At 47.3% G+C, this 24655-nt stretch overlaps 2 protein-coding genes across 2 annotated transcripts; one reads left to right on the top strand and one right to left on the bottom strand.

The window, feature by feature from the left end:
* On the bottom strand, window positions 1-23893 carry KLF9 (Kruppel like factor 9). Its single transcript, XM_027614868.2, has 2 exons — window positions 23334-23893; window positions 1-3459 (listed from the first exon to the last, which is right to left on the bottom strand). The coding sequence occupies exons 1-2, from the start codon at window positions 23836-23838 to the stop codon at window positions 3230-3232; spliced, it is 735 nt and encodes a 244-aa protein (XP_027470669.1). The 5' UTR covers window positions 23839-23893; the 3' UTR covers window positions 1-3229.
* Window positions 23837-24518, top strand: LOC113934860 (serine/arginine repetitive matrix protein 3-like). The gene has a single exon (XM_027616431.2). It carries the CDS (start codon window positions 23837-23839, stop codon window positions 24485-24487), a length of 651 nt encoding a protein of 216 aa, XP_027472232.1. The 3' UTR covers window positions 24488-24518.
* The last annotated feature ends 137 nt before the right edge of the window (window positions 24519-24655 follow it).

The following is a 24655-nucleotide window of genomic DNA, read 5'->3' as shown; positions in this document are numbered from 1 at the left end:
TCTTTGTCATTTATTACTTTTATTTGGACAACATATATACATATGTACAAAATACCTACTGTCAGAATCCTCTTTTATAATTTCATTTGATTTACAAAAACGGGACAGCAAAATAACTTAGGTCACTAATACTGTACAAAAATAAAACTGATTAAACAGTTGTAAAGATCAGTATCTTACAGTGTTACAGATCATTCACCTGTTGTGAAAGAACATCTCAATCTATCCAGAGTGATGAGCGCTGTGCTAAATCTACCTGCAAACTGACAACTAATCAATTTCTGTAATATGGCTACCAAATATAATTCTCAAAAGAAGCATGATGTAGAGCTAGACCTTAAAGCCAGGGCATCATTCCATAGTGGTGAAGGGCTTTCTTCTTCCCTAACCAAGGAGAGGAGTTATCTTAACTCTAAAACTATTAAATTTTCCAGAATATGACAACTACTTACAGTATTAGATAAAACAACTTTTCTTTCTTTTTAAACACCTGCAATAGTCTTTCAAAAAATTCAGTTTGGTTAAAAAAGTAAACAAAAATTACTATCCTGCATTTGGATTTTTATAAGTTAAATCCATGGTCTTTTTAATATAAAAAGTAATTGCTTCATAGTTTTAGTGTTCAATGAACTCTAGTAGTCCTATTTGAACCATATCTTGATAGAGTAAATCTAATTAGAATGCTGGTTCCTGTTCTGTGACATTTTAAAACAGGATTTATCACGAAGAATAAAAAGCCTTGAGTTTATACGTTACGTTACTATAACATATAAGAGAATATCAAATGTGTGTTCTTCAACAACTTGAAAAGGCAAGTAACAACTTTTTTTGGGAAGTAAATTGTGCATTGTTTTTTTTTTTAAACAAGTTGCTGCATTTATAACCATCTAAGCAAGTGCTGAACAAAAGCCACATATAGATTTACTCCTGAAACTACAAAGATTGTCTTTCACTGACTTTGCTTGGTTTTCCTTCATTTCTTTCTGTGAGGGGAAGATGAGTTTGTCCAAGTTAGTGGGTTGCTAGGCAACCCCAAACTCCTCACTCACTAAAAGGCAGCGTGCAGAGGATCACAAGCAGGACCGTTCCATGAGCTCAGTAAGAAATAGACAGCCTAACCTATTTCGTATGGAAGAACAGATGTCCTTAAAACTTATTTTGGACACAGAAATTAAAATTTGGTTTAAAATAAGCGTTTCAAAAATCTGAAACAGAGGTAGAAAGTGTTCTTTATTTTTCCTGACATGTTTTCCCGTGAGAAAACACTTTCCTTTTTATCTCAATGGACTGTTCCCAGTCCCTAATGTTAAAAGCAGTTCTCTTTATAGAACTACTAATACAACTACGTTGGTTAAACAAACAAAAAAAAAAAACACCGTGCTAGTGATGGCTATTGTATTGGAAGTCGGAGTCAGCCATGCCCCACGCCTGCTGTAGGAGCTCACAACTGGTTCTGAACCTGGCAACGCGCATGTGTCAGGTGAAGTAACGAGTTCACTGACGGGGAGGCACCCTAAGTTTACCCGACACAGCTTACAGCACATGTATAAACAAGAGTGCACCATAGCTCCCTGTTTTAAATAGCAGATAAAATTGCCAGAAAGCATTATTTCTGACAAAAGAAAATGTAAACATTTCTCCCACGATCACTGCTGACTCCCTTTACTTGAGGTTTCTTCTTCGCTATGAAAACAGTTCACTTTTTTCTGACCGCGTGAAGGCCAAAATTAAGTTTTCAGGTAAATGGCATTTTATGGATGTAGTGGTTTAGGCCACTGTAGACACCTGGATACAAGATATATAGTGGTGAGGCTTCTGATGTCAAAGATACAGTGATGTGTCTTCATTCACATGCATTCTGTGTGCCTTCGTTCTCCAAAAGGGACAATTTCGAAGTCACCTTGGAAATCATCATGGTATTTTCCCTTGGGACTCACTACTTAACAGGGATACATTTTTCTTTTCACACGTCAGCTTCCTTTTCCTTTTTGCATAACTCTTGCACCTGTTAGTGGGAGTTTGTAGGAACACGGGAAGGAGACCAACACACTTTTTCTTCACAAAGTCGGTGTTTCCAGAGAAGTCACTGTTACGCACCCATTCAAATAAAACCCAACAGAGTCAAAACCCTCTCCCTTCGTGGCATTAGAACAGTAAGGTGATGTTAACTAAAAGGATCGGAAAATTTGGAAAAGTTAATAGAGTTAAAATTCTGTTTGTTCTTTTTGAATTTTTTTAAAAAAATACTACCCTCCTTCTCCTTCAGCATCTGTCATATATATTCTGCCCTCCCATCTTTGCCATGATTTCATAGGGAAAAGTGTATACTATAAAAAAAAAAAGCAGATTATAACGTGGTTCCAAACAGAATGTCTGCTTCTATCCTTAAAGCACATAGTTAACTTATTCATCCTCTGCATTAGGAAATAAAAAGTGCAGCTTATGTTCAAAAAGTACAATTCATACAAAGCAAGGTTTAAAAGTTCTGTACTTAGTGTAACCTTTTAGAGGTTTGTCTTGATTAGTATAAATTCAGACTGCTTACCCATTGACTATAAGTAACTTTTTTTGTTTTCAAGTCTTTAGATGACAGATCATGCTGGAGTAGATGTGCTCTTGCTTGCATAAAGACAGCTGTGCTATGGCGTGTTTTTTGTCGGTTTTTGTGTTTTTGTGTTTTTTTGTTTTTTTGTTTTTATCTCAAAGGTTGACGTTGTTCAAGAGAGTGGTTTTGCTAAAGAAACCGAAGCACACTCGTCATTTACACCCAAAAGGTAAGAAAACAATTCTGAGAGACAGCAAGCAGAAAGGGCCCCGAATCACCGTGTGACGCCACAGGTCCGCTCACCGGGTCAGACGTATGTACACCAGTGTTGAAATCTTTAAAATTCTACGCGCCCCGCCCCCCGCCGCCGCCGTCTTGGCCTTGCCCCCCTCCCCCCACCCCACCCCCACCCCCCCCAAAAAAAATAAAGGAGAGAGAGAGAGAGAAAAAGAAAGCATTCGCCTTCCCTCCAACAGTCAGAGACGGTTCCGAGCTGCCTCTGCAAGGGGACCAAGTGTGGACTTTGATCTCAGGCTACGATGTGCTTTTTAGAAAACGCTGCGGGGAGAGGAACGCGGCGGCGGCCGGAGGGCAGGGACCCGCGGGCCCGCGGCGCGCCCCCTCGCGGCCGGCCGCGTCCCCGGGCGCCGGGAGCAGTTCGGTCCGGCGGGCGCGGCCGGCCCCTCACAAGGGGTGGGCCAGCGCCTTTTTCGAGCGCTTGATCATACTGGGGTGGAACTCGGTGTGGCGCCGGGCGTGCTTGGTGAGGTGGTCGCTCCTCATGAAGCGCTTCTCGCACAGCGGGCAGCGGAACTGCTTCTCGCCCGTGTGCGTCCGGTAGTGGCGCGTCAGCTCGTCCGAGCGCGAGAACTTTTTAAGGCAGTCTGGCCACGTGCAGGGGAAGGGCCGCTCACCTGCGGGGAGGGGGTCGAGACAGGACGCGGGTGAGACAGCAGGGTCGCAGAACGCGCCAACCATCCCCGGGACGCGCACGACACGGCCCCGCAGGCGAGGCCCGTGGGCTGAGGGCGTGTCCCCCCCCAGCACCCCCGCATCCCTGGGCTGGCATCCTGACCCCCCCCGGGACCTCAAGACGGGACTGCATGTGGGGACAGAGTGTTCACAGAGGACACCGAGGGAGGTCTCGGAGGGAACCAGCGCTGCGGACTCCTTCCTCCTGGACTCTAGCCTCCCACGCTGAGAAACACATTTCGGTCCCCCCCCACCTCCCCCCCCCCCCGCCCCCAGACTGGCACCTAACAGACTAATAGATACCATGAGGAAGTTTCCCAGAATCATGTTCTCCAAGCAAAAGAACTTGCTCTTTTAGGCCCAGTGGATCCCCGAGAGCCTTGGCAATTATTATCACGGGGGGGGGGGGGGGGGAGAGGGGGTGGTTATTCTACATGGTGGCTGGTTGCACAGGTTCTCCCAGAGAGTCAGGAACCTCGGCCCTTTGCTGGATTTGCTGGCACCGCAGGACTGAGGCAGCGAGTCCAATCGACCTCTCACCTGGAGCAGGTGTTTCCCCTCGAGCTCCTGGGTGCTGTGGCCACCGAGCCTCTGTCAGGGCCGGTCCGGTGACAGGGAGGCTGGCACCCGACAAGAAAGCCTGCTTGTTCCTGAGCATCTTGGTAACAAACACTTTTAGAGACATGGAATGTGCTTCCCTGTTGAAGGCCATATTTTAAGTCATATTGTCTTCATTTTTATTATTACTATTATTATTCTTAATCTCTATGCCCAACATGGGGCTCAAACCCCGAGATCAACAGTCCCCATCCTTTTCCAACTTAGCCAGTCAGGTGCCCCCAGTCATAGTAAATATATGTTTGTTCACTAAAAATATGTTTGTTACTAAAAAATGTTTGTTCCCTCTGCCACATAATAATCCTTTACATATCTGAAGAGAGCTATCCTGTCTTTCTCTAGTCTCCGTTCACACTAAGCAGTCCCAGCCTCTTCCATTTGTCTCATAAAAGTATGAACATGATTCTCAAATAGTAAGAGCTAAGGGCTTCACATGCACTATCTGACCGGTTTCTCACAGGACGGCCCATGGAGGTGGCCCATTTCACAGATGAGGAAACAGGCTTAGCACTTCCTGGTGTTTCCAGCAGTCCCTCCTTTGCCGTCACTCTCAGACTCAGCATATTGTCTCCATGTCCCACTTCATTAAAATGCAGCTAAGCCTCACCCTCCAGATGTGATCAGGTTAGCACTGGGGGCCTCCTGGCCCCTGCCGGGGCGGGAGAGCACCTGTGGCCATGTTTGCTGGACCCACACACAAGCTGAAAGGCACCACGAGCTGTTCTAAGATGAGAGAGTCTTGTGTGCCCCTCTTGTGAGCGCCTGCCTGCCTACTTCCCACCTCATTCAAGCACAGCCCAAGGCAGCTGCTACACAGACCCAGGGCACACAGCTCCTGCCTTCCACAGAACTCTCCAGACACCCCTTTGGTAGGTGTGAGGAGTGCATGTTTTCTCACTCCCGTCCCCACCTTCCTGGAACCCAGAGACTCAAAAGGCTGAGGGCTGTCCAGTGTGGCGCATCTGAGTCATCCAAATATTATTCATCCTTTCCCCCCGGCTTCTCCTACACTGTGCCAGAGATGTAGAAATGCTGATAATAACAACAAAACCAAGCCTGTGTCATCTCCATGACAGTCCACACATGGCTAAGGTTTTATCTGCTATTCTCTCAGCAGAGTAATGGTCATCACGCCCTGAACAGTCCCCTCCTGAGATGAGGACAGTATCATGTCTGATTTTTGTGCTACTTATATTGCCAAGCATTTAGTAAATGCCTAAGTGTGTGTGTGTGTGTGTGTGTGTGTGTGTGTGTGTGTACAGCTGAGGTCACTCACATGACCAAAGCCTGCTCGGAAGTTCCCAGATCACTGGGGAAGAAAACTCCTGCCTCTTCCAGAATTACACTGCAGCCAAGGTCCTCTTGATCCCAGTGAAAGGTTTGTGGGAGAAATGTTCTCTTAAACATGGGATGTTAAAAAATGTAATGAAGGGTTAGAATTCATACAGCAATGAATTATAAAACCAAACCAAACCAAAGCAAGCCAAACAGAACAACCCTCACTGCTCTCTCCGTACTGGAGCCGTCTCTCCACGGCTTTGTGATTTGGTGGTGAGAAAAGCGACGAAAAGGAAAGGCTCAGTGTTTTCTTGGTGCTTGTCAGGACTAAAACTCATCAGAGGGATTTTTCTTGGAGGAGTGGTAATGTGGTTTAGCTTACTCACTGGCACATGTTTCTTTCAAGTGAGTCACGAGAGGAGGTTAATTTATTGGAATGGATCTGTGTCCACTGTGGGAAAAATGGATCAGAGGACCACTCTGCCATGCTCTGGATTGGAAAAAGAAAGAAGGCACTCCCTCTGTTTTAGGAAGATGCCTTTATGGAAGGGATAGTCAGTGGAAAATGAGCACGAAGCCTAAATCAGCTGTGCGTACAGAACTATTAAGTATTTATGCTTATGATTTATGTATGTTTCAAGTGAAATCAGGGCCCCTTCCCAGCGAATTCACCTTCAGTCTGGCTTATGGCTACCTTGTCTTCACTGCTTCTCATGCCTGTCACCATGTGATTGTTCTCTTGCTTCTAACCCAGATGCTGCCACTGACGTCTCATCTTTATCCCTGTTTCAGAGAAGAGCGGGCCACCTACTGAGCCCAGAGCAAATCCGAGCCAACAGCAGCCTTTGTTAGACTCATATAACTTGTATAATTCCACCTTACAGTTCCTAAGCATTTAAAAAAAGATCTCCTTGGAAGTGAATTCTTAGTGTAGAAGCTCCAGGATCATGTTCATTCTTCCTGGATCCTTTGGAAAAACATTAGGAGCTTTGACTCAGTGATTTAAATCAGGGGTTTAGCAAACTACAGCCCACAGGCCAAATCTGACCTGCCATCTATTTTTGTAAAGTCCGTGAGCTAAAAATGGTATAAACACCATTCTTACTTTGGTTTTTACCAAATAGTTGGGGGGAGAAAGTTGGCCGACCCATGATCTCACCCTGAAGATTTGAACTTGTACCTGTGTACACCAGAGTTTGCAAATCCAGATGGCTTCAGGAGCCAGACATATAGTGAAAATGGGTGAAATGCCAGGTGCATTTGATCATGGGTTGTAATGGAGTCATGGCCAACTGGATACTGCTTTGCTCCCTCAGGGGCATTCAGATTCAACACCTTATAAAGCATTGTGCCAGCCAAACAATGTGTGTGTGCAGGAAGCCTGGATTCTTCTAGGGGACTTAGAATTTGTAGCCCTTTGAGACCACCCACCTCCTTAACCCAGTGAAGAGTCTGCATAGGACCTACTTTGGGATACATTTCGGCATGTTCGTTAATAGTAGACACATAATAAGGTATCATCTAAAAAATGATACATGTTTTGTACCTAAGAAAGTATGGAATGGAGAAATCCTATGTAGAGAAGGAACACAATTTGAGGCTGAATGGGACCAGAGATCATGGGCAGAGGAGGAAAAGAGGGGTCTTGGAGAATCTGTGGCTGGCCCTTCATCCTACAGCCAAGGGGAAACCAAGTCAGGCCTTTCAGCTCAGGCAGGGCTAAGGCCCACAAAAGAACAGTTAACCTTCTTCACACCGAACAAATCATAAGGCACAGCAACTATCAATTAAAGAATCTTTAAACTTGTCTTTAGTATTAATGAGAGAGTTACCGTCCTCCAGGGGAGGGGGGCGGGGGAAGAACAGGCATGTACTCGTGTTTTATTTCTGGCCTTTACAGGAAAACATACCCAGAGGCAGTGACACAATAAACTCTTGCTTTACTGGAGCAGAGCTGTTAATGGCACAAGTTCCTCTGCGTTCTCCTTATTTATATACCACTCCCCTCCCCTTTCGGCAACAAGCTAAGCACCTCTCGCTGACAGCCTCGGCTTCCAGTATAAAATAAACTGGATCAAAACGGCTACTGAATACCGCACCTGGTGTGTAAGAGACTTTCTTTGCAGAGACAGGTCAGGCCTCCAGAAGTCTCCTGGGCCTCCAAGCGGTTCAAGAGGAGTGGAGTAGAGCCTGCAGGCTATGCGCTTGCCTACTTAGTACAAAGGACAGCTCATTGCTTTCAAGAAGGAGCCTCCACTCTACTTGGTGATTAGCCCACAACGCCAAGTGGTGAGTTCTCCATGCAGAGGGAGAAAGAGGGCAGTGTGGGCATTGCCAACTGGTGACACTCAACCTTAACTTTGTCCAAGCTTCCTTGAGCTCAGACAGACTGTCATTGAGATACATAGGTCTGGGAGACCTATGGTCTCAACACACCTGCTTTCCCACCTGGCTTTTCTCCCCTTCCCTTCCACAGTTCCATGGAAGAGCCTAAAATGGGCTAACCTTAATCAAGGCAGGAAGGTTAAAAATACAAACTCTGAACCTCCCATGGCTTCCAGCAAAAGTAACTCCGGCTCGTAAAACAGATCTAAGGGCGTGAGGCCTCCTTTGCAGAACAGAACTCCAAAAATGCCAATTAGGAATCACAGCTTCCTGCAGATGGACAAAATCAGGGCCGCTTCTTGAGGATAAAATAGTGGGTTCTGATTGTAAAAAACCCACTAGGATTCCCGAGATAAAATGATAATCTGATATTAGAAAATCATACTGATATGATTCCCCCTTTTAACAGACTAATATACCCACCACCCCACACACATTTTCCCTTGAAAAATGCAAAATAGTGTTTGATAAAACTCAACATCCAGCCCTAATAAAAGCTTGTAGGAAAACAGAAGAAAAATTCCTTAACAGGCTAGAAAAATATAGATCTGAAACCTTTCCCCAGCAAGGTCAACAGTAAAATAAAGGTAGCATTCTATTAAAGTCAAGTGAGTGGACACTGTCCCCATCGCTACCGCTACTTAATGTTGTTCAGGAAATGCTAGTGAATGCAATTAGATAACAGAATAAGTAAATCACTGGTAGGGGAAGTGATAAAAGAATTATCTGCGGTTGATACACCTTCCTATTTGGAAAACTGAAGAGAAATACCTAAAAAAACCTAATATAATTTTAAAAAATGCATTCTCAGGTATAAATATACAGAAGAGCAATGGTTTTCTTATATGCTAACCACCGCCAGTCAGGGTGAGCCTCGAAATAAAAGTTCAGGACCTGCATGAAGAAAATCATCAGACCCTGACATAAAAGAAAATGAATAAATGGAACGTTTCCCATGTTCTCGGATGGTAAGACTCAGTGGTGTGAATATGGCAATGCTGTACAAATTTGTCTATGAAATTAACACATACCATAGAAATTCTTTTTTCTTGAACTTGACAAAATTATTCTAAAGTGATTTTGGAAGAATAAATACACTTGACTTGCCAAGAAAATTTTGCAATAGAACAACAGTAAGTGAACACTTGCGATACCAGTTATTACAATGTATGATTAAAGCTGCAATAATTCAGATAGTGCAAGACCAGCACAGGAAAAGACAACTCAGTGGAACAGAGTCAAGTCTGAAAATAAACCCAAGACTCGATAGGGATGGGGTGTTTCAAATTAGCGAAGAAATGAATGTGTAATTCAGTAAATGGCATAGACATCTGAAAAATTAAATCTGGATCTCTACCTTATACCATTCCCTTCAATAAATCCCAGAGGAGCTATATACATAAATGTAAAAAACAAAACCACAGAGGTGAGAGAAAATATAGGTGACTGCTTTTAGAATCCTGGAGTGGGAAGAGACTGTCTAAACATGAAACTAAAGGCAAAAAAAATCCTATTGGAAGAGTAGTTGTGAAACACATAAAAAAATTTTAAACTTCTGCATAGTAAAAATATACATAAGTGAAAAAATTTAAGAGTCAGATGGTGAACTAATAAAGGAAATTGCAGCATAAGACAAAAGGTTAAAATCTGTAATACAAAAAGGACACTTACAAATCAAAATTAATAACCCAATTTAATTGGGCAAGGATGCAAATAGGTAATTTGTAAAATAAGAAATGCTAATGGCCAATAAATATATGAAAATATATTTAATCTCACAAATAATCAAAACAGGGCTAATTAAGACACTAACGAAATATATATCAGGCTGGTAAAAATGTTAAAAAGTATGTGCATACGGGGCACCTGGGTGGCTCAGTCGGTTGAGCATCTGACTCTTGATCTCAGGGTCATGAGTTCAAGCCCCCTGCGGGGGGGGGGGGCCTACTTAAAAAAAAAAAAAGTTTGTACATGGATCCATCATTGGTGGAGGCATGAGGAAACAGACCTCTACTGCATAGGTGGGACTTATAACTGATCGAGGGCTATCTGGCAATATAATCGTCAAGGAATTATTTTTGGTAATAATTAGATAGGAACACAAAAGTATACAGGGATACCAGCATTGTTCATAAAAGCTAAAACTTGGTAACAACTTAACAAACAATAGAGAACCAGTTTGATACATTGTAGTGTATCCACACAGGGAAATAATGTGTACTTATTACAAAGGTACTAGATTGTTACAGAATGAAATGGAAAAATGTTAGCAATATACCACTACGGGAAAAGAGCAGTGTATGACCGGCTGTATATGTATCTATGTGCAACATCTATGGAGAGAAAAAAATCCTGGAAGAATATATATAAAATACGAACAGTAGCTATCTACAGGTGGGGGTGGGGATAAAGAGTAACACTTTCTTTCTGTAATTTTCCTATATTTTCCGATTCTTTTTTAAAACAGTTAAGTACACATTTCTTTTATGAGAAAAAGAGTCTTACACAAAACAAAGGAAACTGATGCATTTGAGTTTAAACTTTTCCACATTCGGGTTGATCGTTGATCAAGAATATATTCTACATGGAGAATGGGGGGCCAGGTATTTACTTTCTATTGAGAAATAACACTCTGGTGTCCAAGACCAAAGAAAGGAGTTATCATTCTGTTTCCTTCTCAAATTGTTAGAAAGTAAGAAACTTTCAAAACACACTTCATCTCTTTCCTCACCCCTCGCTCACCCTTCCCCTCCTACTTCTTCTGTACGTGAAAGGAAAATGGCCCCTACAAGGACAGACAGGAATCTCCCTTCAGAGTTACATAGGCAATAATGGCTAAGGCTGCCCCCCCGAGGGGTGAGTTCATTGGGAAGCAGGGAAGTGCGTGCAGAGGTGCAAAGCCCAGGGTCCAATACGGCATTCATGGATGAGGCTGGTGGGACACAGAGCTACACAGACCTGCCCCAACCCTAGGACTTCAGCATCCCTACCCCATTGTCCATTATCATCGGTCCTTGTTCCTATAGGAGAGCAACGCTGACCTACAGGTACAGAATGTAAGCCTTTGCTCTATTCTTTTTCGTGTCCATGACCCTCATGGAGCACCATGCACTTGACAAAGGAGGTATGCAGGCCATCCGTGGGAGCAGACAATTCTACAATTCCCTGCATGAACCGTTCCAGTTAACTATGACCTCAAAAATCAAGAAACCAAAAGTCAAAAGAAAAATCAAGTCTTCCTGTTCGCCAGAAATATTGCGACCTGCACATGCAGATGCTCTGAAAAAATAAAAACATTTCATTGGCTCTGGAAGAATCATCCTGCCTCAGTGTCATCGCCATTATATTGCCACTTGCTCTTGGCCCCTCTCTGAATCCCTCTTGTGATTTGGTTTCTTTTTATGTTTTATTTGTTGATACAACAGAGTCATTTCAGAGTTTGAATGTGTGATTTTACTTCCCGGCCCCTGTGTTTATCTGTGGAATGCAGCTTGTCCCATTCTTTAGGTTCTGAGCGGGGAAGTGGGGGTGTGTCTGTAACATCTGTCACGGAGCACTGGGTGTTAGTGTCTAGGAAGCAAGGCTGTCTGAATATTGTTTGTGTGTCCCCGACCTCAGCTGATCTGGGGAGTTAGCTCATGTGCTGGGACCTCAGAAGGAGAGACAGGGAACACCAGATTCTGGACTCTGGGTTCTCAACCTAGCAAGAAAAAAGTCCTGATGTCTCAGTCATAGGGCCCCATCGCAGCAACTCTGATTTGGCAGAGGTGGAGTGACCTCTCCACAAGCACACAGCTAGGTCCTGGCTCAGATTAGCTGACTCCCATGCCCACGCTCTTCCTGTCCATCCCAGACTACGCTGCTTCTGCCCAGTTGTTTGTGGGAAAGAGAAATAATCAGTGAACTTGCTAAACATCGAGCAGGATATAAATGTTTAATGGCAAAACTATCCTGAGAACATAGATTCTCTAAATCTTTGCATTTTGGGTGACTTTGATAACCATCAAATTAAAACCTGTCAAGCCTGGCAGATAAAGCCAACTCAGAGGGCAGATGACTTGTCCAAGGACACGCCTGGATGAGAACCGGTTTTCAAATGCCTCCTTCAGCTTGGAGCATGAGACAAGATTAGATGTGAAAGAAGAGCAAAGGCCCTAACTCACTGGAGGGAGAGCCTCCTACCACAGGTTTCTCTCATTCTCTTACTCCCGGGTTCTTCTTCCCAGATGGATTGGCTTCGGGAGGGCACTTAACAGTTTAAAACAGATATGTGCTGCTGAGCTTTAGAGTTTTAAAAATGGAAAGCAGAGCACAGAAGTCCTTAAACTTGAAGTCTCTTGATTGGCCAGCGCTTCCTACCGAGACCTGAGCTACAGAGAGGCTGGAGGGGCTGAGTTTAGAGAACAGACATAGAGGTCCCTAAGAAATGCCCTGTGTTCTGTACTGTCCTGTTAGTAACAGGTGTGGGCAGTCCCAGGGGATGGCCACCGTTGCCTGGCCTAGAGCCTGCACCAGCCCGTCTGGGGAAGTTCCATCCCCCCCACCCCCAACACGCCAGGGCACCTGACTGACTGAGTCAGGCAGCCACACTGGAGGAGGGTGTCTGTGCACGCCTCACAGCCTCACCTTTCCAAATGTAGGGTGCGGAAAGGGACTGGGCGCTCCAGAGCCCAGGACCACACGGCTGGGAGAACGCCCCAGGGGTCCTGAGTCACAGACTGCAAGGTTCTACGACCTGGAGCCACTGTCCAGAGGCCCTCTTGAGCAGAGGATTGCCAGCACACAAGGACCAAGACCTAAGCTAGTGCATGACACCCCAGGGGAGACCATCAAGGTCAAAGGATGGTGTGCAACATCAACAGGCTTCCCATGATGCCAAAAAGAAAAGAGGTGGACTTCTTGCCTACCAAATACTAGATCATTCCCAGGAGAAAGAAAGGCAAAGGGAGGGGGAGAGAGAACTCTTGATTTTGCAAACATTTACCTAAAGAAGAATACAATTCAATAGAGAAGGGACAGAGAGACCTGAACAGGACTCAAGATAAAAATTTCTCCATCAACAGCCCAAAGTGGTGGTGGTGGGGGGAGGAGGAACATGGGGCAGTGCTCAAGAACTCAGCTCTGGTTACAGACATTTACATCTTTGCACACCCCAGGCTTGTGACTGGGAAATTTGTGCCCGATGCACATGGTTGCTTTACAAGGGCCACTGAGACTTCTGGCCTCCTTCGCAAACACAAGGATCACCTTTCTGTTTGCACACTTACGTACAACTATATGTAGCGTCCGCAGCTCCCACTCTGGAGCAACCGTGATCCAGAGAGCTGACGCCTTTGGCTCAGATCAAGCAACGGGCAAAAGACAAAAGTACAGGAGATGAGACTGCTGTCTGGTTAGAAAAATGCCTACTCTGCCTGCCAGCCAGGCCGTGGCCCTCGCAGTGGCTCAGAGTGACTGGTGATGCTTCTCCAGCACGTGGTGTCAGCATTGGCCCTCTGGGCTCAACCTCGTTATACCGCTGGACCCACAGTAAGGTTGTGATGACCACACGCCACGTGGGCCACCGTCAAATAATTTTTCAGTCTTTAATGGGATGGGCCATGGATTCCTATGGCCTGGTGTTCGTCACCAAAGACCACAAAGCTTGCCAGGGCTGAGCTGTCCGACCTTCCGCAAGCAGCCCCCCGCCCGGCCCCCCCGGCGCTCCCAGGGCAGGCATTCCCGGGCAGAGCTTTGCCATGTGGAAACCGGCAGGACATCGAGGAGAAATGACTCAGGTTGGAGGGGCAGAGCCCATGTTTCTTTACACCGGAAACCCCTGCTTCAGAGGGATAATGCTCACTAGACAAGCATTTAGGGGGTGGCCACAGGGACGATTGTGTAACACGACCGAGGAAAAGCCGGCTGTTTGGTTGTCATTCTGCTTATTTTCATGAAAACGGCAGTGGTACAAAACTACTGTAGAATTATGGCAGCACAGGAGTTTAAGTCATTTTTATGTGTTTTTGTAAGTTATTTTTAAGAGCTAATTTTTGCCTCACAATTTATTAGGGTGTTGTTGTTGGGCATGACGCACACCGAATGGACTCCGGAATCCCAATGGGAACTGTCCTATAAACAGCCCATCTTTGCAAAGATGAGGCCTTTCTCTGTTCACACCCAGGGTGACAAACATTCATGTAAACACAATTCATTTCTCTGGGCATTAAAATGGACAGACAACTGGAATTAAGACCATGCGAATGGTGCTGCTTAAGACACTGTTGCTGTTAACCTCATTCCATGAGAGGCTTTGGGTACTGGCTTCTAGAATGTCCACCGAAGAGGTATGAGGTATGAGCCTGAGCACAAGAAATGTATGTTGAAATCATCTATCTCCTGCCAAGACCATTTAGTACATGCACCGGTGGCCTATCTTTTAGGATGAACTCCAGAGATAGCTCTGAGTCCTTTCTCTTCAAAGGGGGGGGGGGGGGGGGGGATGTCGTCATACTAATCTGTCGCTCATTTTGTCAAACCTCTGCTTTTTGGAACATCTGGCAGATAGAGGGGGTATCTGCTGGCTTTGCCTGTCTGGCATCCATTGCTTCCTTGGGGTAATAAATAGCATGCCTTGAATTTCCTTGTGGAAATTACCCCTTCCCCACTCTGAGTCTATGTAATTCTCGGGGAGGGGGGCGGGGAGAGGTGACCCCACACCCTAAGCCCAGAGGTTTGATATGACCTAGCCATGCCACAATGATTGAGTTGTGGGACAGGCACAAACTTCTAATTCAGTTATGAAGACTGAAGCCCGAGACTTTTGCTGGAATTATTAGGAAAGGAGAACTTTCTTTCCTTGCTGAATTGGCAGGCTAGGAGTCGGCCACTGCCAACGGCCACCTTACCACCATCCAGAGACAGCCTGCCCACGAATGAAGCCAAAGCAAAGGACAGCAGAGCCGAGCCAGGGAGAGAGCCAGACACCAAGTCCCCGAATCCAGGGCTACCCCGGATGGGTGGATAATTTGAACCAATAAAGTTCTATTTTTTTACTGAGCAGGTCCAAGTTTGGATTCAGTTGCTTGCAACCAAGAATCCTGACTAATACAACTGTGGGGACCCAGAACTGGTGTCTTTTTCAATGGGAACGAAGCAGGTTCTGAACAGCTCTTGGAAAATATAGGATAGGTTTGGTCAGAGTCCAAGATTGCTGTAGATATTCTTAACCAAGGTTCATCAAAACCAGCCAGGCACCAGTTAGAACACAAGAGTAGAGAACTAAGGGCCCGTGGCTTTGGGGCCAAGTCCAGGAGAGGCATGCAAGACAGGGTGTCTTCCCACTGGTGGACCCCAAGGGGTCCAGGTCAACAATTCATGCATAACTCCAGGTAGTTAGAAACACACTAGGAAAATTCCAGAGTAACCCTGGACCAAGGTAACTGATTCCAAGTTAAATTCCTCCTGTAAAATAAGAGTACTTTCTTATCTCATAGGACTTCCATGAGTTTATATGTTGACAATGTACGTAAACCATTTGGCTTAGAAGTTGGCATGTAATAAATGCTGGATGTTATTGCTATTTCTATTATTATTACTACTAATATTAATACATTTCCATTATTACTATTATTCACAATGTTCACAATGCCTGCTTTCAACATTGAGCACAGCCCTCTGCGTGTAACAGTCACTCAATAAACAAATATTCTTTCAAAGAATGAGCTGTTGCTGGACTGCTCCGGCATTGTAAACAAAAATTCTAGGAACCTCAAGGGCTTCTGGGCAACACCTATAAATTATTTTTAATTATAATTCTTGGTGTAGGGGGACACCGTCCAAAATGCTTTAAACGCCTCATCTGAATTAGTCTCAGAACAACTTCACTGAACTCCATTTTACAGATGGGAACACTGAGGCTCAAAGAGTTTTCACCATGGGAGAGTGGCAGAGGCAGGAAGCCAAAGCCCATGCTCTGATTGCTCTCACTACTGAAACAAAGGCCTCCCCTGGAGATGCCCTGCCTGCGAGCTCCTTAGAGTGGGCTGGCCTCCCCATCACACACTCTTCTGACTGCCTCTACCTCATCAAAGCTGGTCCCCTGGAAGGGAAAGCTGGGGAAACCTTCTTTTCCCTCCCTTTGAACCAAGATGATCTATAAAATTCTTTCCAGTTCTGAAATGTCTGCAAAGCTTTTGTCGGTTGCCTGCCCCACCGGTTCCCACTTTGGTTCCAGTTGACTCTGGGAGGCACTCACTTCCAAAACGACAGAGACTCGCCTTGGAAAAATGTTCACACTTTGTTTGATATAAAATACTGCTGCCTGCATTTCAAATCCTTGTCATTAATTTTGCAGGGCTTAAGCTCCCCTCTATTTTCATCTATGTAAATAATGTCCTCGCTTTTTAAAAAGGCTCAATCAGGGATGAATTCCATTCTCCTGTTCAAATCTGTGATCATTCTTCATTTTATTTATAAAAACAAAAACAAAAACAAAAACGCGTACACCCAGTGGCCCCAGGCTTAGCCAGTGAGCTAGCTGGTTCTTGCAGCTCTAGAATCCTTGGATTTCAGATCCAGATGTTCATTCACAGCTCAGGACTCCAGAGGCTAAGATACCTCCCGATGCACCCAGATTCAAAGGGAAGCCTGTGGGTGCACCTTCGTAAACACGGGCTCCGAGCACAAACAGAGATGAATGCCTTGGAAGATCCCACGCATAAAAAGTGGATGCACCTCACTCCCTTGGCAAGGGGTGGGGAAGGCATTCTCCATGAATAATAATGTGAGTCCTATTATTTGTTGAGGGGACTGCTTGAGGCCAGGGTAAGACAAATGTTTACTCTTGGCCTTAATGCACCAAAAAGGTATTAAAGTTTCAGGAGGGCTCCAGGAAGGGTGGGGTAGGAAATCTCCCTGGCACTTGGCCTTGGGCTGGCTCACAGTGAGCTGCTCCCGCAGTAAAAGGGCAGAAGTCCCCGGGCTGACTCCACCTCTGCCCTTTTGCTTGGTTAATTTGGTTACTGCGAAGCAGCTCTTTAAACCAGGGTTTTAAAAATGTTAACCACAGACTGGAATTCTTGGGAGACCGTGGGGGTGGGGGGTGGAGGGTGGGGAAAGAATTCAGATCAAAGAATTGCAAAGAATTCACATTGAGGGAAGGCGTCTACTTGGGCCACGCTCGGGCCTTTAGCAGGTCTTCAACAGCCCTTCAGAGTCCGGGGCGCCCTCTTGTGTTGACCTCCTCTAAAGGCAAAATGATGGATGTGATGACCCCTCAAGGTCACTTCCAAGCTCCAAATTCCCCGCTACTGACAGCTGCCACCACCAAGGGCTTGGATCTAGGCCTAGGCCTGTGACTAGCTTCCCAGCAAAGAGTGGGGTGGAGCGACACCCAGGATTGCTCAGAGACCACTGCAGAGGGTCCCGTTTCTTTCCTTTTAACCATCTGGGGGGTTCTCTTCCCCTTCCTGTCGCCCCTCCTTTCTGCCTGTTGCATAGAAACAGAAAGTGCCTTTGTACCAATTACTAGGCACTAATTTGCGTTCTTCAGTAGGCGCTGGGCTTGCTGGAGAAACATTAGGATCAGGTGGGAGGGTCGGATGTGGGGGAGGCCTGGAGGGCTGCAAGCTTTTTCTCCGAGCCTTAGAACAGCCAAGGGGAGGGGGGAGAAAACAACCCGAAAAATTTGGAAGTCAAGACTAACGAAAATGACAAAGCTGGTTCTGTCTTGTTTGTTTAAATCAAGAATGGTAGTGACCATAAGGAATTCAGAAATCACACTGATGGCCCAGAAAGCTGACTCTAACCAGCACACACCAGGCTGTTTCAGGAGCTCCTGGAAGAGCGAAGACTGGAACCCATCCGCCCACTTTTCTTCCCAATGAACTTCTTCAGGAAGACCATTGTCAGCCGCTTTCTCAATAGGTCATATGAGAGTTCTCCCTGGGAAGTTCGAGCTGGGAATTTCCCACAGGCGTTGCAGAATGACTAGTTCTTGGGATAAGCGTCAACAATTGAGACAAGAATGTAAATCTGACCCTTATGTTCAGAATCCAAGGATTCACTTCCCTCAGGTTACATCTTTGCGTCTGAAGGTCAGGGGGTGTTGCCATCCAAACAGCTCTACATTTGCTCCGCGACCGCCTCCCCGACCCCAGGCCCCACCTGTCCCTCCCCTCTCCTCACCACTCTTCCAAGATCTGAGGGGGAAAGAGGGGAATAATGTTTTCGTTCGGTAATTCTACTCCGCGTGTATTTTCTGTCGTGAAACAGTAACCTTGCCAGCAGCAGCAGATTTTCTAAGGTGGCGAGCCCCACTTTGTCTCTGCGAGAACAGGGGAAGTGAGGAAGAGGAGCCACGGGCCCTACCTTGGGGACTGGCAACAAAGAGCAGCTGGGTCCCCTGGAAGGCCTCAATCCCCAGGGCTGACCCCAGCAGCCGGCTGGGGCTCGGGCGGCCGGGGCCGGGGCCGGGGCCATCATTCTTCGGAGTAGAGGGGGTTTTGGCCTCTGGTCTGTAACCCAGAAGCACTCCCTTCAGGAGTCCATCCTTGTGACCCTTAGAAACCTCACATCCTCTACAGCTAGAGGCCATCTGCAGCTCTTTGCCTTCTTCTCGAATGCAGATTGTCATTCCCCCCACCCCCAACACGGTGCAGGAGGTTGTGTTTAGATAGTCTCACTGGGGAGTGGGGTGGATATTGCCCTAAGGGGGCAAAAACTGGATCTTTGGCAGGTGAAAAAAAAGTCTTAGCTATCGTCCTGTGGTTTGTGGCCTTTTAAAGGGGTACATATACAAACAGCTCTACAGCATTCCTGTGGCATTAAAATGTCATGGGAGGGGAGGACAGTTATGGGGAAAAAATGTCTGAAGTCTCCTTAGGGGAGAGAAAACGGGGCGGGGGGGGCGAATAAAGTAAAAAAACAATTACCTGTGCAAGCAAGCCCCACTCAGGCTAAGCTGTAAATCTATTTTGGATGAAGCGTGTCAGGTTATGAAATACAACAATCCACATCACTTGGGGAGCCCTATGGAAAAAAGAACAGGGCAGAGAGAATGTCTCCTCAAGGACCCACACTCAGGGCCTCCCTTCTACTTAGGAAGAGAAGAGAAAGTGGCAGAGACTGGACACCGGCTAGTGAATAGCCTACTTGGAGGCCACTTGTGAGCTGAGGCCCCCAGTCTGGGGCCTGCAGCCAAAGCGAGACCTTGCCCTGTCCCTGAACCCCTGCCTCCCGGGTAACGGAATGGGTCCTTTCTCCCACCTCTGAGGGCCACTAGACTCTCCTGAATCAAACAGTGGACTCTAAAGCTTTTTGCAGTAATTAAAGGAGAAGAGTACAAGAGGCTCAGGGCAGGCCTGGCATCCGTATTAGCAAAAATTTAAACCTTTGGTCTCAGGGAGGGAACATCCTGGCTGAATGGACATTTCTGTAAGAGGCCAGAAAACCAATTTCCAGGGTTGGAGGAGACCTTCCACGGTGAGGGCCCTCCAGATCCCTTCTGCCAGATAGTCTCAAGTATCCCAGGGAAATGTGCAAGCAGGGGAAGAAGAAACAGAAGCAATCACTCTTGGGGGTTTTGCAACCCTGTGTCTCCTTAATTTTACACAAATGTCCTTATGCTCTATTAAAAAGAAAAGTGTTGTTTTTAAAACTTTTTCTGTGGAACTGGAGTGATATAACCAAGTGTCCTCAAGCTCAACCCGTTGTCACCACTTGGGGAGAGCTGACTTGAGTCCTTCTAAAAAGAAAGTAAAATGGCACTCGGCATGGGAGTAAAGCCTAAGGTCTCTATCATTGGGATGTCAGCCTAGCATGAGTCTACACCAGCTGGCTCTGAAGATTTTGATCTAGAATTTGGATGTCGCTGTTTCCTTCCCCCAAAGATACAGCCCCCCCCCCAAAACTGTGCAAGGTGACCACATAGTCAGGAAACAGGATAAACTTTTTTCTTTTTTTTTTTAGTGCTCATGGGTGGTTGAGGAGATGTGGGTGTGGCAGGAGGCCTGCAGAGTGAGCACATATTTGTGGAGCCAGTTTGGGGTATATGCTCCGAGGTGGGGAAGGAGTGTGTGGGTGTGGATGTGGGGGCTGTGAGGGGACTTCTGTGTGCGCGTGCACACGGGCACGTAGATGATGGTGGTGATGTGGGTGTGGGTCTGTGGGGGGTGTGACAGGATAAACTTCAAACTGCTTGCATTTAAAAATATATATATATATGCTCCATGTGTCTTCAGGAAAAGTACTGTAATGGGTCTAATTGTGAAGCTGAAATGTTACCATAAATACCCCCTAAAGTGTCCCAGAAGTCTGGAAACGAGAAAGAATGTCTATGCGGCATTTTTCAGATTAACCGTAGATCCGTTGCTTAAAGGTTAGAAGTACATTACTGGGGAAGAATATCTGACCCAGAGGCTGAAGAAAAGCAAATTGAGCATAGTATTATAAAATGTAAACTGACGTACTACTCAAAAATAAGTTTATCCTGGTTCCTGATTTGGAGGAATCCCTCTCTATTACACACAAACTATAAGATCCAGAATTTCTTGAGGGCTTTCTGTATGTGGAATCCTATATTAGGTGCTTTGTCTATGTCATTTAATCTTTGCACAAGAACCTATGAGGAGGTTCAGTGATAACAGCCTACCCAGTGGATTAAGAAGCTGAGGGTCAAACGAAGAAGGGGTAGTAAACTTACATGCCAACAGAGATGATGTAAATGATTAAAATAATAAAGGACACTGCCCTGTAAAAAATGATCAGTTCAAGCCAATTGTTGCTGGATAGGAATTCAGGCCCAGTACTGCCCGATCGATCGATTTTTCCAGAGAAGCCAGAACTCTGGATTCCTGCCAAATCTTCGGATTTTCAGATGTTCGTAACTAATTACATTTTCTATTAACTCTGTGTTGGCCATGCCAAACAGATTTGTGAAGCCAACCCAGCGGCAGGCCTCTAGTTTGCAAACTTAGAATTGAAGTAACTTGAAGTTTCTCCCACCTAGGAGACAAGAGGACAAAGGAGAACCCAACTCAAAATCGTTATTTTCTCTTAGGACACGACAGATGTAGCTGCACTGTGGCTTAAATGCAATTTTGTTTAAATGACTCAACTTCTTAAAGCCCCTGGGTCTGCAGAAGTGGGAGCTGGAGGAGGCTCTAGGAGATGAGCAAGCAGCAGGAAGGACTCTTATTGGGCCATACTGAACAGGGGGGTGTGGCTGGAATTTTAGCTGTTAAAATCTTCACAGAATACAGACATTCCAAGGGCTATCTCAGGTCCACCTTCCGGATTTAATACCAGCAAAAAGAAAAACAACAAAAACAACAACAACAAAAAAACCCCAGGAAGTTCCTTACCCCATTTCCACCCCCTCCCCAAGACAATCTAACTTGAAGCCGAAACTGCAACTTCCAAATGCACAAGACCTCTAAGTCTCTTATTTAAAGAGGATCCTTGACACATACCTTCTTCAGTAGGAGTGTGCTTCCCACAATATTTACAGAGGCCAAGGTTTTTGTTCAACCGTGTCCTGGTGTTACAGAGCCCCCAAACATAAACAAGACACCTGCTATCACCCTATCACTAGTTTCAAAAGACCGACTGTAGCATTTAAAATGGGATTAACATTTCCCTCGGTTTTCCACTCCTGACTGTGTAAAAGGTTCTCCTGGAACAGCTGAGCCGGCTTGCCTTATGGAGAATTAAAGAGCACCACGCATGCACGCACACATAAGCAGCCATTTCTATAAATGCCCGAGAAAAATCACTCAGCTGAATGGTTCAGAACTCCAGGAATCTTTTTTTCTAAGACAGAAAGACTCTGGTAGCTCCCACAGAAACCCTGCAGGCCTCCCCGGCCGCCCAACCAGGCAGCTCCCTGAAGGAGAAAGTGCCTTTGCTCAAGGTGGCAGTGAGTGTCATTGTGAGCCACTGAACTCGGGGAACATGGCTGACAAGGCCAGGCCCGCCCAACAGCTGCTGGTGAGTAACACCCTCGGGTTAATACACCCTTGCTTCACCCCGGGGGAGTCACGCTAAAGGTCACATCCCCCCATTCGGGCACACATCTGCCTTCCGACGGCCTTACAGATATAAACTTCCAGCTCTGCTGTTTGAGGGCAGCTTTAGATGACACCCCCAAACAGAACCTGATTGTGCATTAACCACGCAGGAAACTCCACTGCAGTTCTGGGCCAGCAGGCACCTCCACAAGAAGCACCCTCCAAAGGAAATAAAATCCGAAATGCAGTTATGTGGCCTTGCTTTTCAAAAGCAAAACCAAACCAACCAATGATCATTTTAAAACCACAGGCCCAGGGCCTCATCTTAAAGTACCAACAATCACACCCCAAAAAGACAATAGTTGGCTAAGGAACTCCAATGGCCTCTTCAATATGGTGTCAGAGGGTCGAAGGAAAAGAAGTTGCATGAAAGGATCAGGTCCTGTGCTTCCTTATCAGAATAGCAGTTGTAGAAGAGCCTTACTAAAGATGGTGAGATAGCATGGCCCAGCCCTTTCCAACTTTTTCTCAGTTATGTTAAACAGAACCAGCAGAATTGGCTGACCAAGGTCTCTGTAAGCCTCCAAAGCCCGTTTTTATACTGCATATGTCTTCCTGGCCACATTCCTTGGGCCAGCGCCGGCCTTTTGGTCTCCCTGGGAGAGACCCTTCCAGGAGGCCTCCAGGCCCACGTTCTCTACCAAGCCTTGACCTCAGGCAAGGACCACACCTCCCCGCTAACTATTCAGGGTAGAGGGTGCCACCAATCGTGTGTGTGTGTGTGTGTGTGTGTGTGTGTGTGTGTGTGTGTGTGTGTGTGTGTGTGTGTGTGTGTGTGTGTGTGTGTGTGTGTGTGTGTGTGTGTGTGTGTGTGTGTGGGCGGGGGAATCAGCCTTGGAATCTCATTAAAAAGGCTAACTAGTCATGAAGTTAACCCACCAACCATCACTTGATCAAATTCCTCTGCCGCCTGAAGCAGTGTTATTTTAAACCTCCCTGGGGACTCTTGGCCAAATTTAAAACCACCTTGGCAAGCCCTGAAAAGTAGCAAGCATACAGCTAAATGAGTCCTTAGTCATCCTTAAAAGGTTGCACGTGAAGTGTGCCGCTTCTCCCCAGGTTTTGGCCATTTCGCTGCAATCCCTCAAGAGAATCAAATAAAAGATACGCCATCTGACCTCCCCAGTGCAGCACCTGCCCAGGTGGGGTGGCCCCACGGTCGCGGGGTGCGGGAGTCCTGGGGGCGGGGCGGGCCGGGGGGGGGGTGCAGCACCACTCCCCGCGCAGCCACGCACAGGGGCTGGCACTCCGCGCTCACTCTGCCTGCCAGGTTCATGCTCTCCATGGCTTCTAGAGACTGAGACAATTAAGGCGAGACGGAGCTTTCCGTCTCTACACGGCTCAATCATTTAAAGAGTTAAAACAGCATCTTATCCAAAATGTTGGCACCCTTGAGGCCGAGCGTGGTGTCCTTAACGCCCAGAAAGACTGCCCGGCCAAAGGTTAACTAACCCCAGAGCTCGGTGGGAGAGGGAGACGCCGCTAACCTGTATGCACTCTGTAATGGGCTTTGAGATGGGAGGATTTTCCATAGACTTTCCCACAGCCACTGTAGGGGCACTTGTGCCTCTTTTCGGAGGCGTGTTTCCCCTTCGCAGCCACTCCAGGGTGGAGGAGGGAGAGCGGGCTGGGCGCGCTGCCAGGATCCTGTCTCTCCTCCGGGCTGTGAGAAGGACTCGACCCAGATTCGGTGGTCACGTCGCTGTCGGATCCCATATCCTCATCCGGACTCTCCAGACTGTCGCTGCACACCGAGGGGGTCTGGATGGGTCGGTACTTGTTCAGGTCCAACAAGCTCTTGGCGATGGTGACCAGAGTGCAGTAATCCTTCCAGGTGTCCCCCGGGTCACCGTGCTCCTTGGTCACCTCGCGCTCAGGTAGTCGCAGTCGCTCGGCGTCCGGGGCGCCCCCATGCTCCGGCACCGCAGCGCGGTTCGAAATAGAAACCAGACACTGGGCAGCCACGAAGTCCATGTAGGCGGCCGCGGACATGGTGCGGGCGACAGCAGCCCCGGCGGCGCGGCCAAACTTGGCGGTGGCTGCGGTGGTTCGGCTCGCCCTGCCCTGGCCTCGGACGACGAGCGCGGCGCGGCGCGGCGGCCAAGGGGGCGGGGGCGCGGGGCGCTTCCGACTCGCAGGAGCGCGAGGCGACCTCAGCCCCTCATCTTTACGTAACCGGCAGCGCCTCCGCACGCAGCATCCACGGCCCCGGGCTCCGCCGCGCTGCCGCCGCTCGCCGCCGCCCGCGCCCGGCGCCCGGCGCGATCCCCCCGACGGGCGCGCCGGCCGCTCCAAGCCGGCTCCCTTGGAAAGACGCCACACGTGGCGGCCGCAAGTTTATTCGCTTGAAAACGCCCCCGAGGCGCTGGGAGAGGAAACTGCAAGAGAGGTACACGCCCTCGGCCGCCTCTCCGTCGAGCCAAAGCCCCAGGACATTCACCCGACCACCCTGACGCGGGTGGCGAGGGCCGGACCGAGCGCCAGGTCTAAGAGACACTTTTCCCCCAGTCCACCGACGCCTTCTGAGCCCCTGCTTTTGCCGGTCCGCACCGTTCCGGCATTCTCTTGCTCAGTAACAATTTCGCAGAATCCCATCACGTCACAATCCAAACCCCCTCTAATTGGCCAGTGGGGAGGGTGATTCAACTCTGTTTACTTTCTCCCCCTGCCAGTCAGAACGGCCTTTCGGTGGAGAGGTGCGTCTAGAACTGAGGCGTGCGGCCAATCCGACTGTTCCGTTTCGCTGCCTCGTGCTACCCCTACAGCCTCGAACGCTGACATTTAAAAGGGTAACAGCCGGGAGCCTGGA

Source organism: Zalophus californianus, chromosome 13 (genome assembly GCF_009762305.2).
Source record: "Zalophus californianus isolate mZalCal1 chromosome 13, mZalCal1.pri.v2, whole genome shotgun sequence".
In the NCBI taxonomy this organism is placed as follows: domain Eukaryota; kingdom Metazoa; phylum Chordata; class Mammalia; order Carnivora; family Otariidae; genus Zalophus; species Zalophus californianus.
This window is presented reverse-complemented; position numbering and strand designations above follow the sequence as displayed.

Coding starts and splice junctions, on each gene's coding strand:
- LOC113934860 (XM_027616431.2), top strand. CDS start 23,837: ATGGTGCGGGCGACAGCAGCCCCGGCGGCGCGGCCAAACTTGGCGGTG.
- KLF9 (XM_027614868.2), bottom strand. CDS start 23,838: ATGTCCGCGGCCGCCTACATGGACTTCGTGGCTGCCCAGTGTCTGGTT. Junction 3,460..23,333: donor CCATTACAGAGTGCATACAG/GTTAGCGGCGTC, acceptor CCCTCCCCGCAG/GTGAGCGGCCCTTCCCCTGC.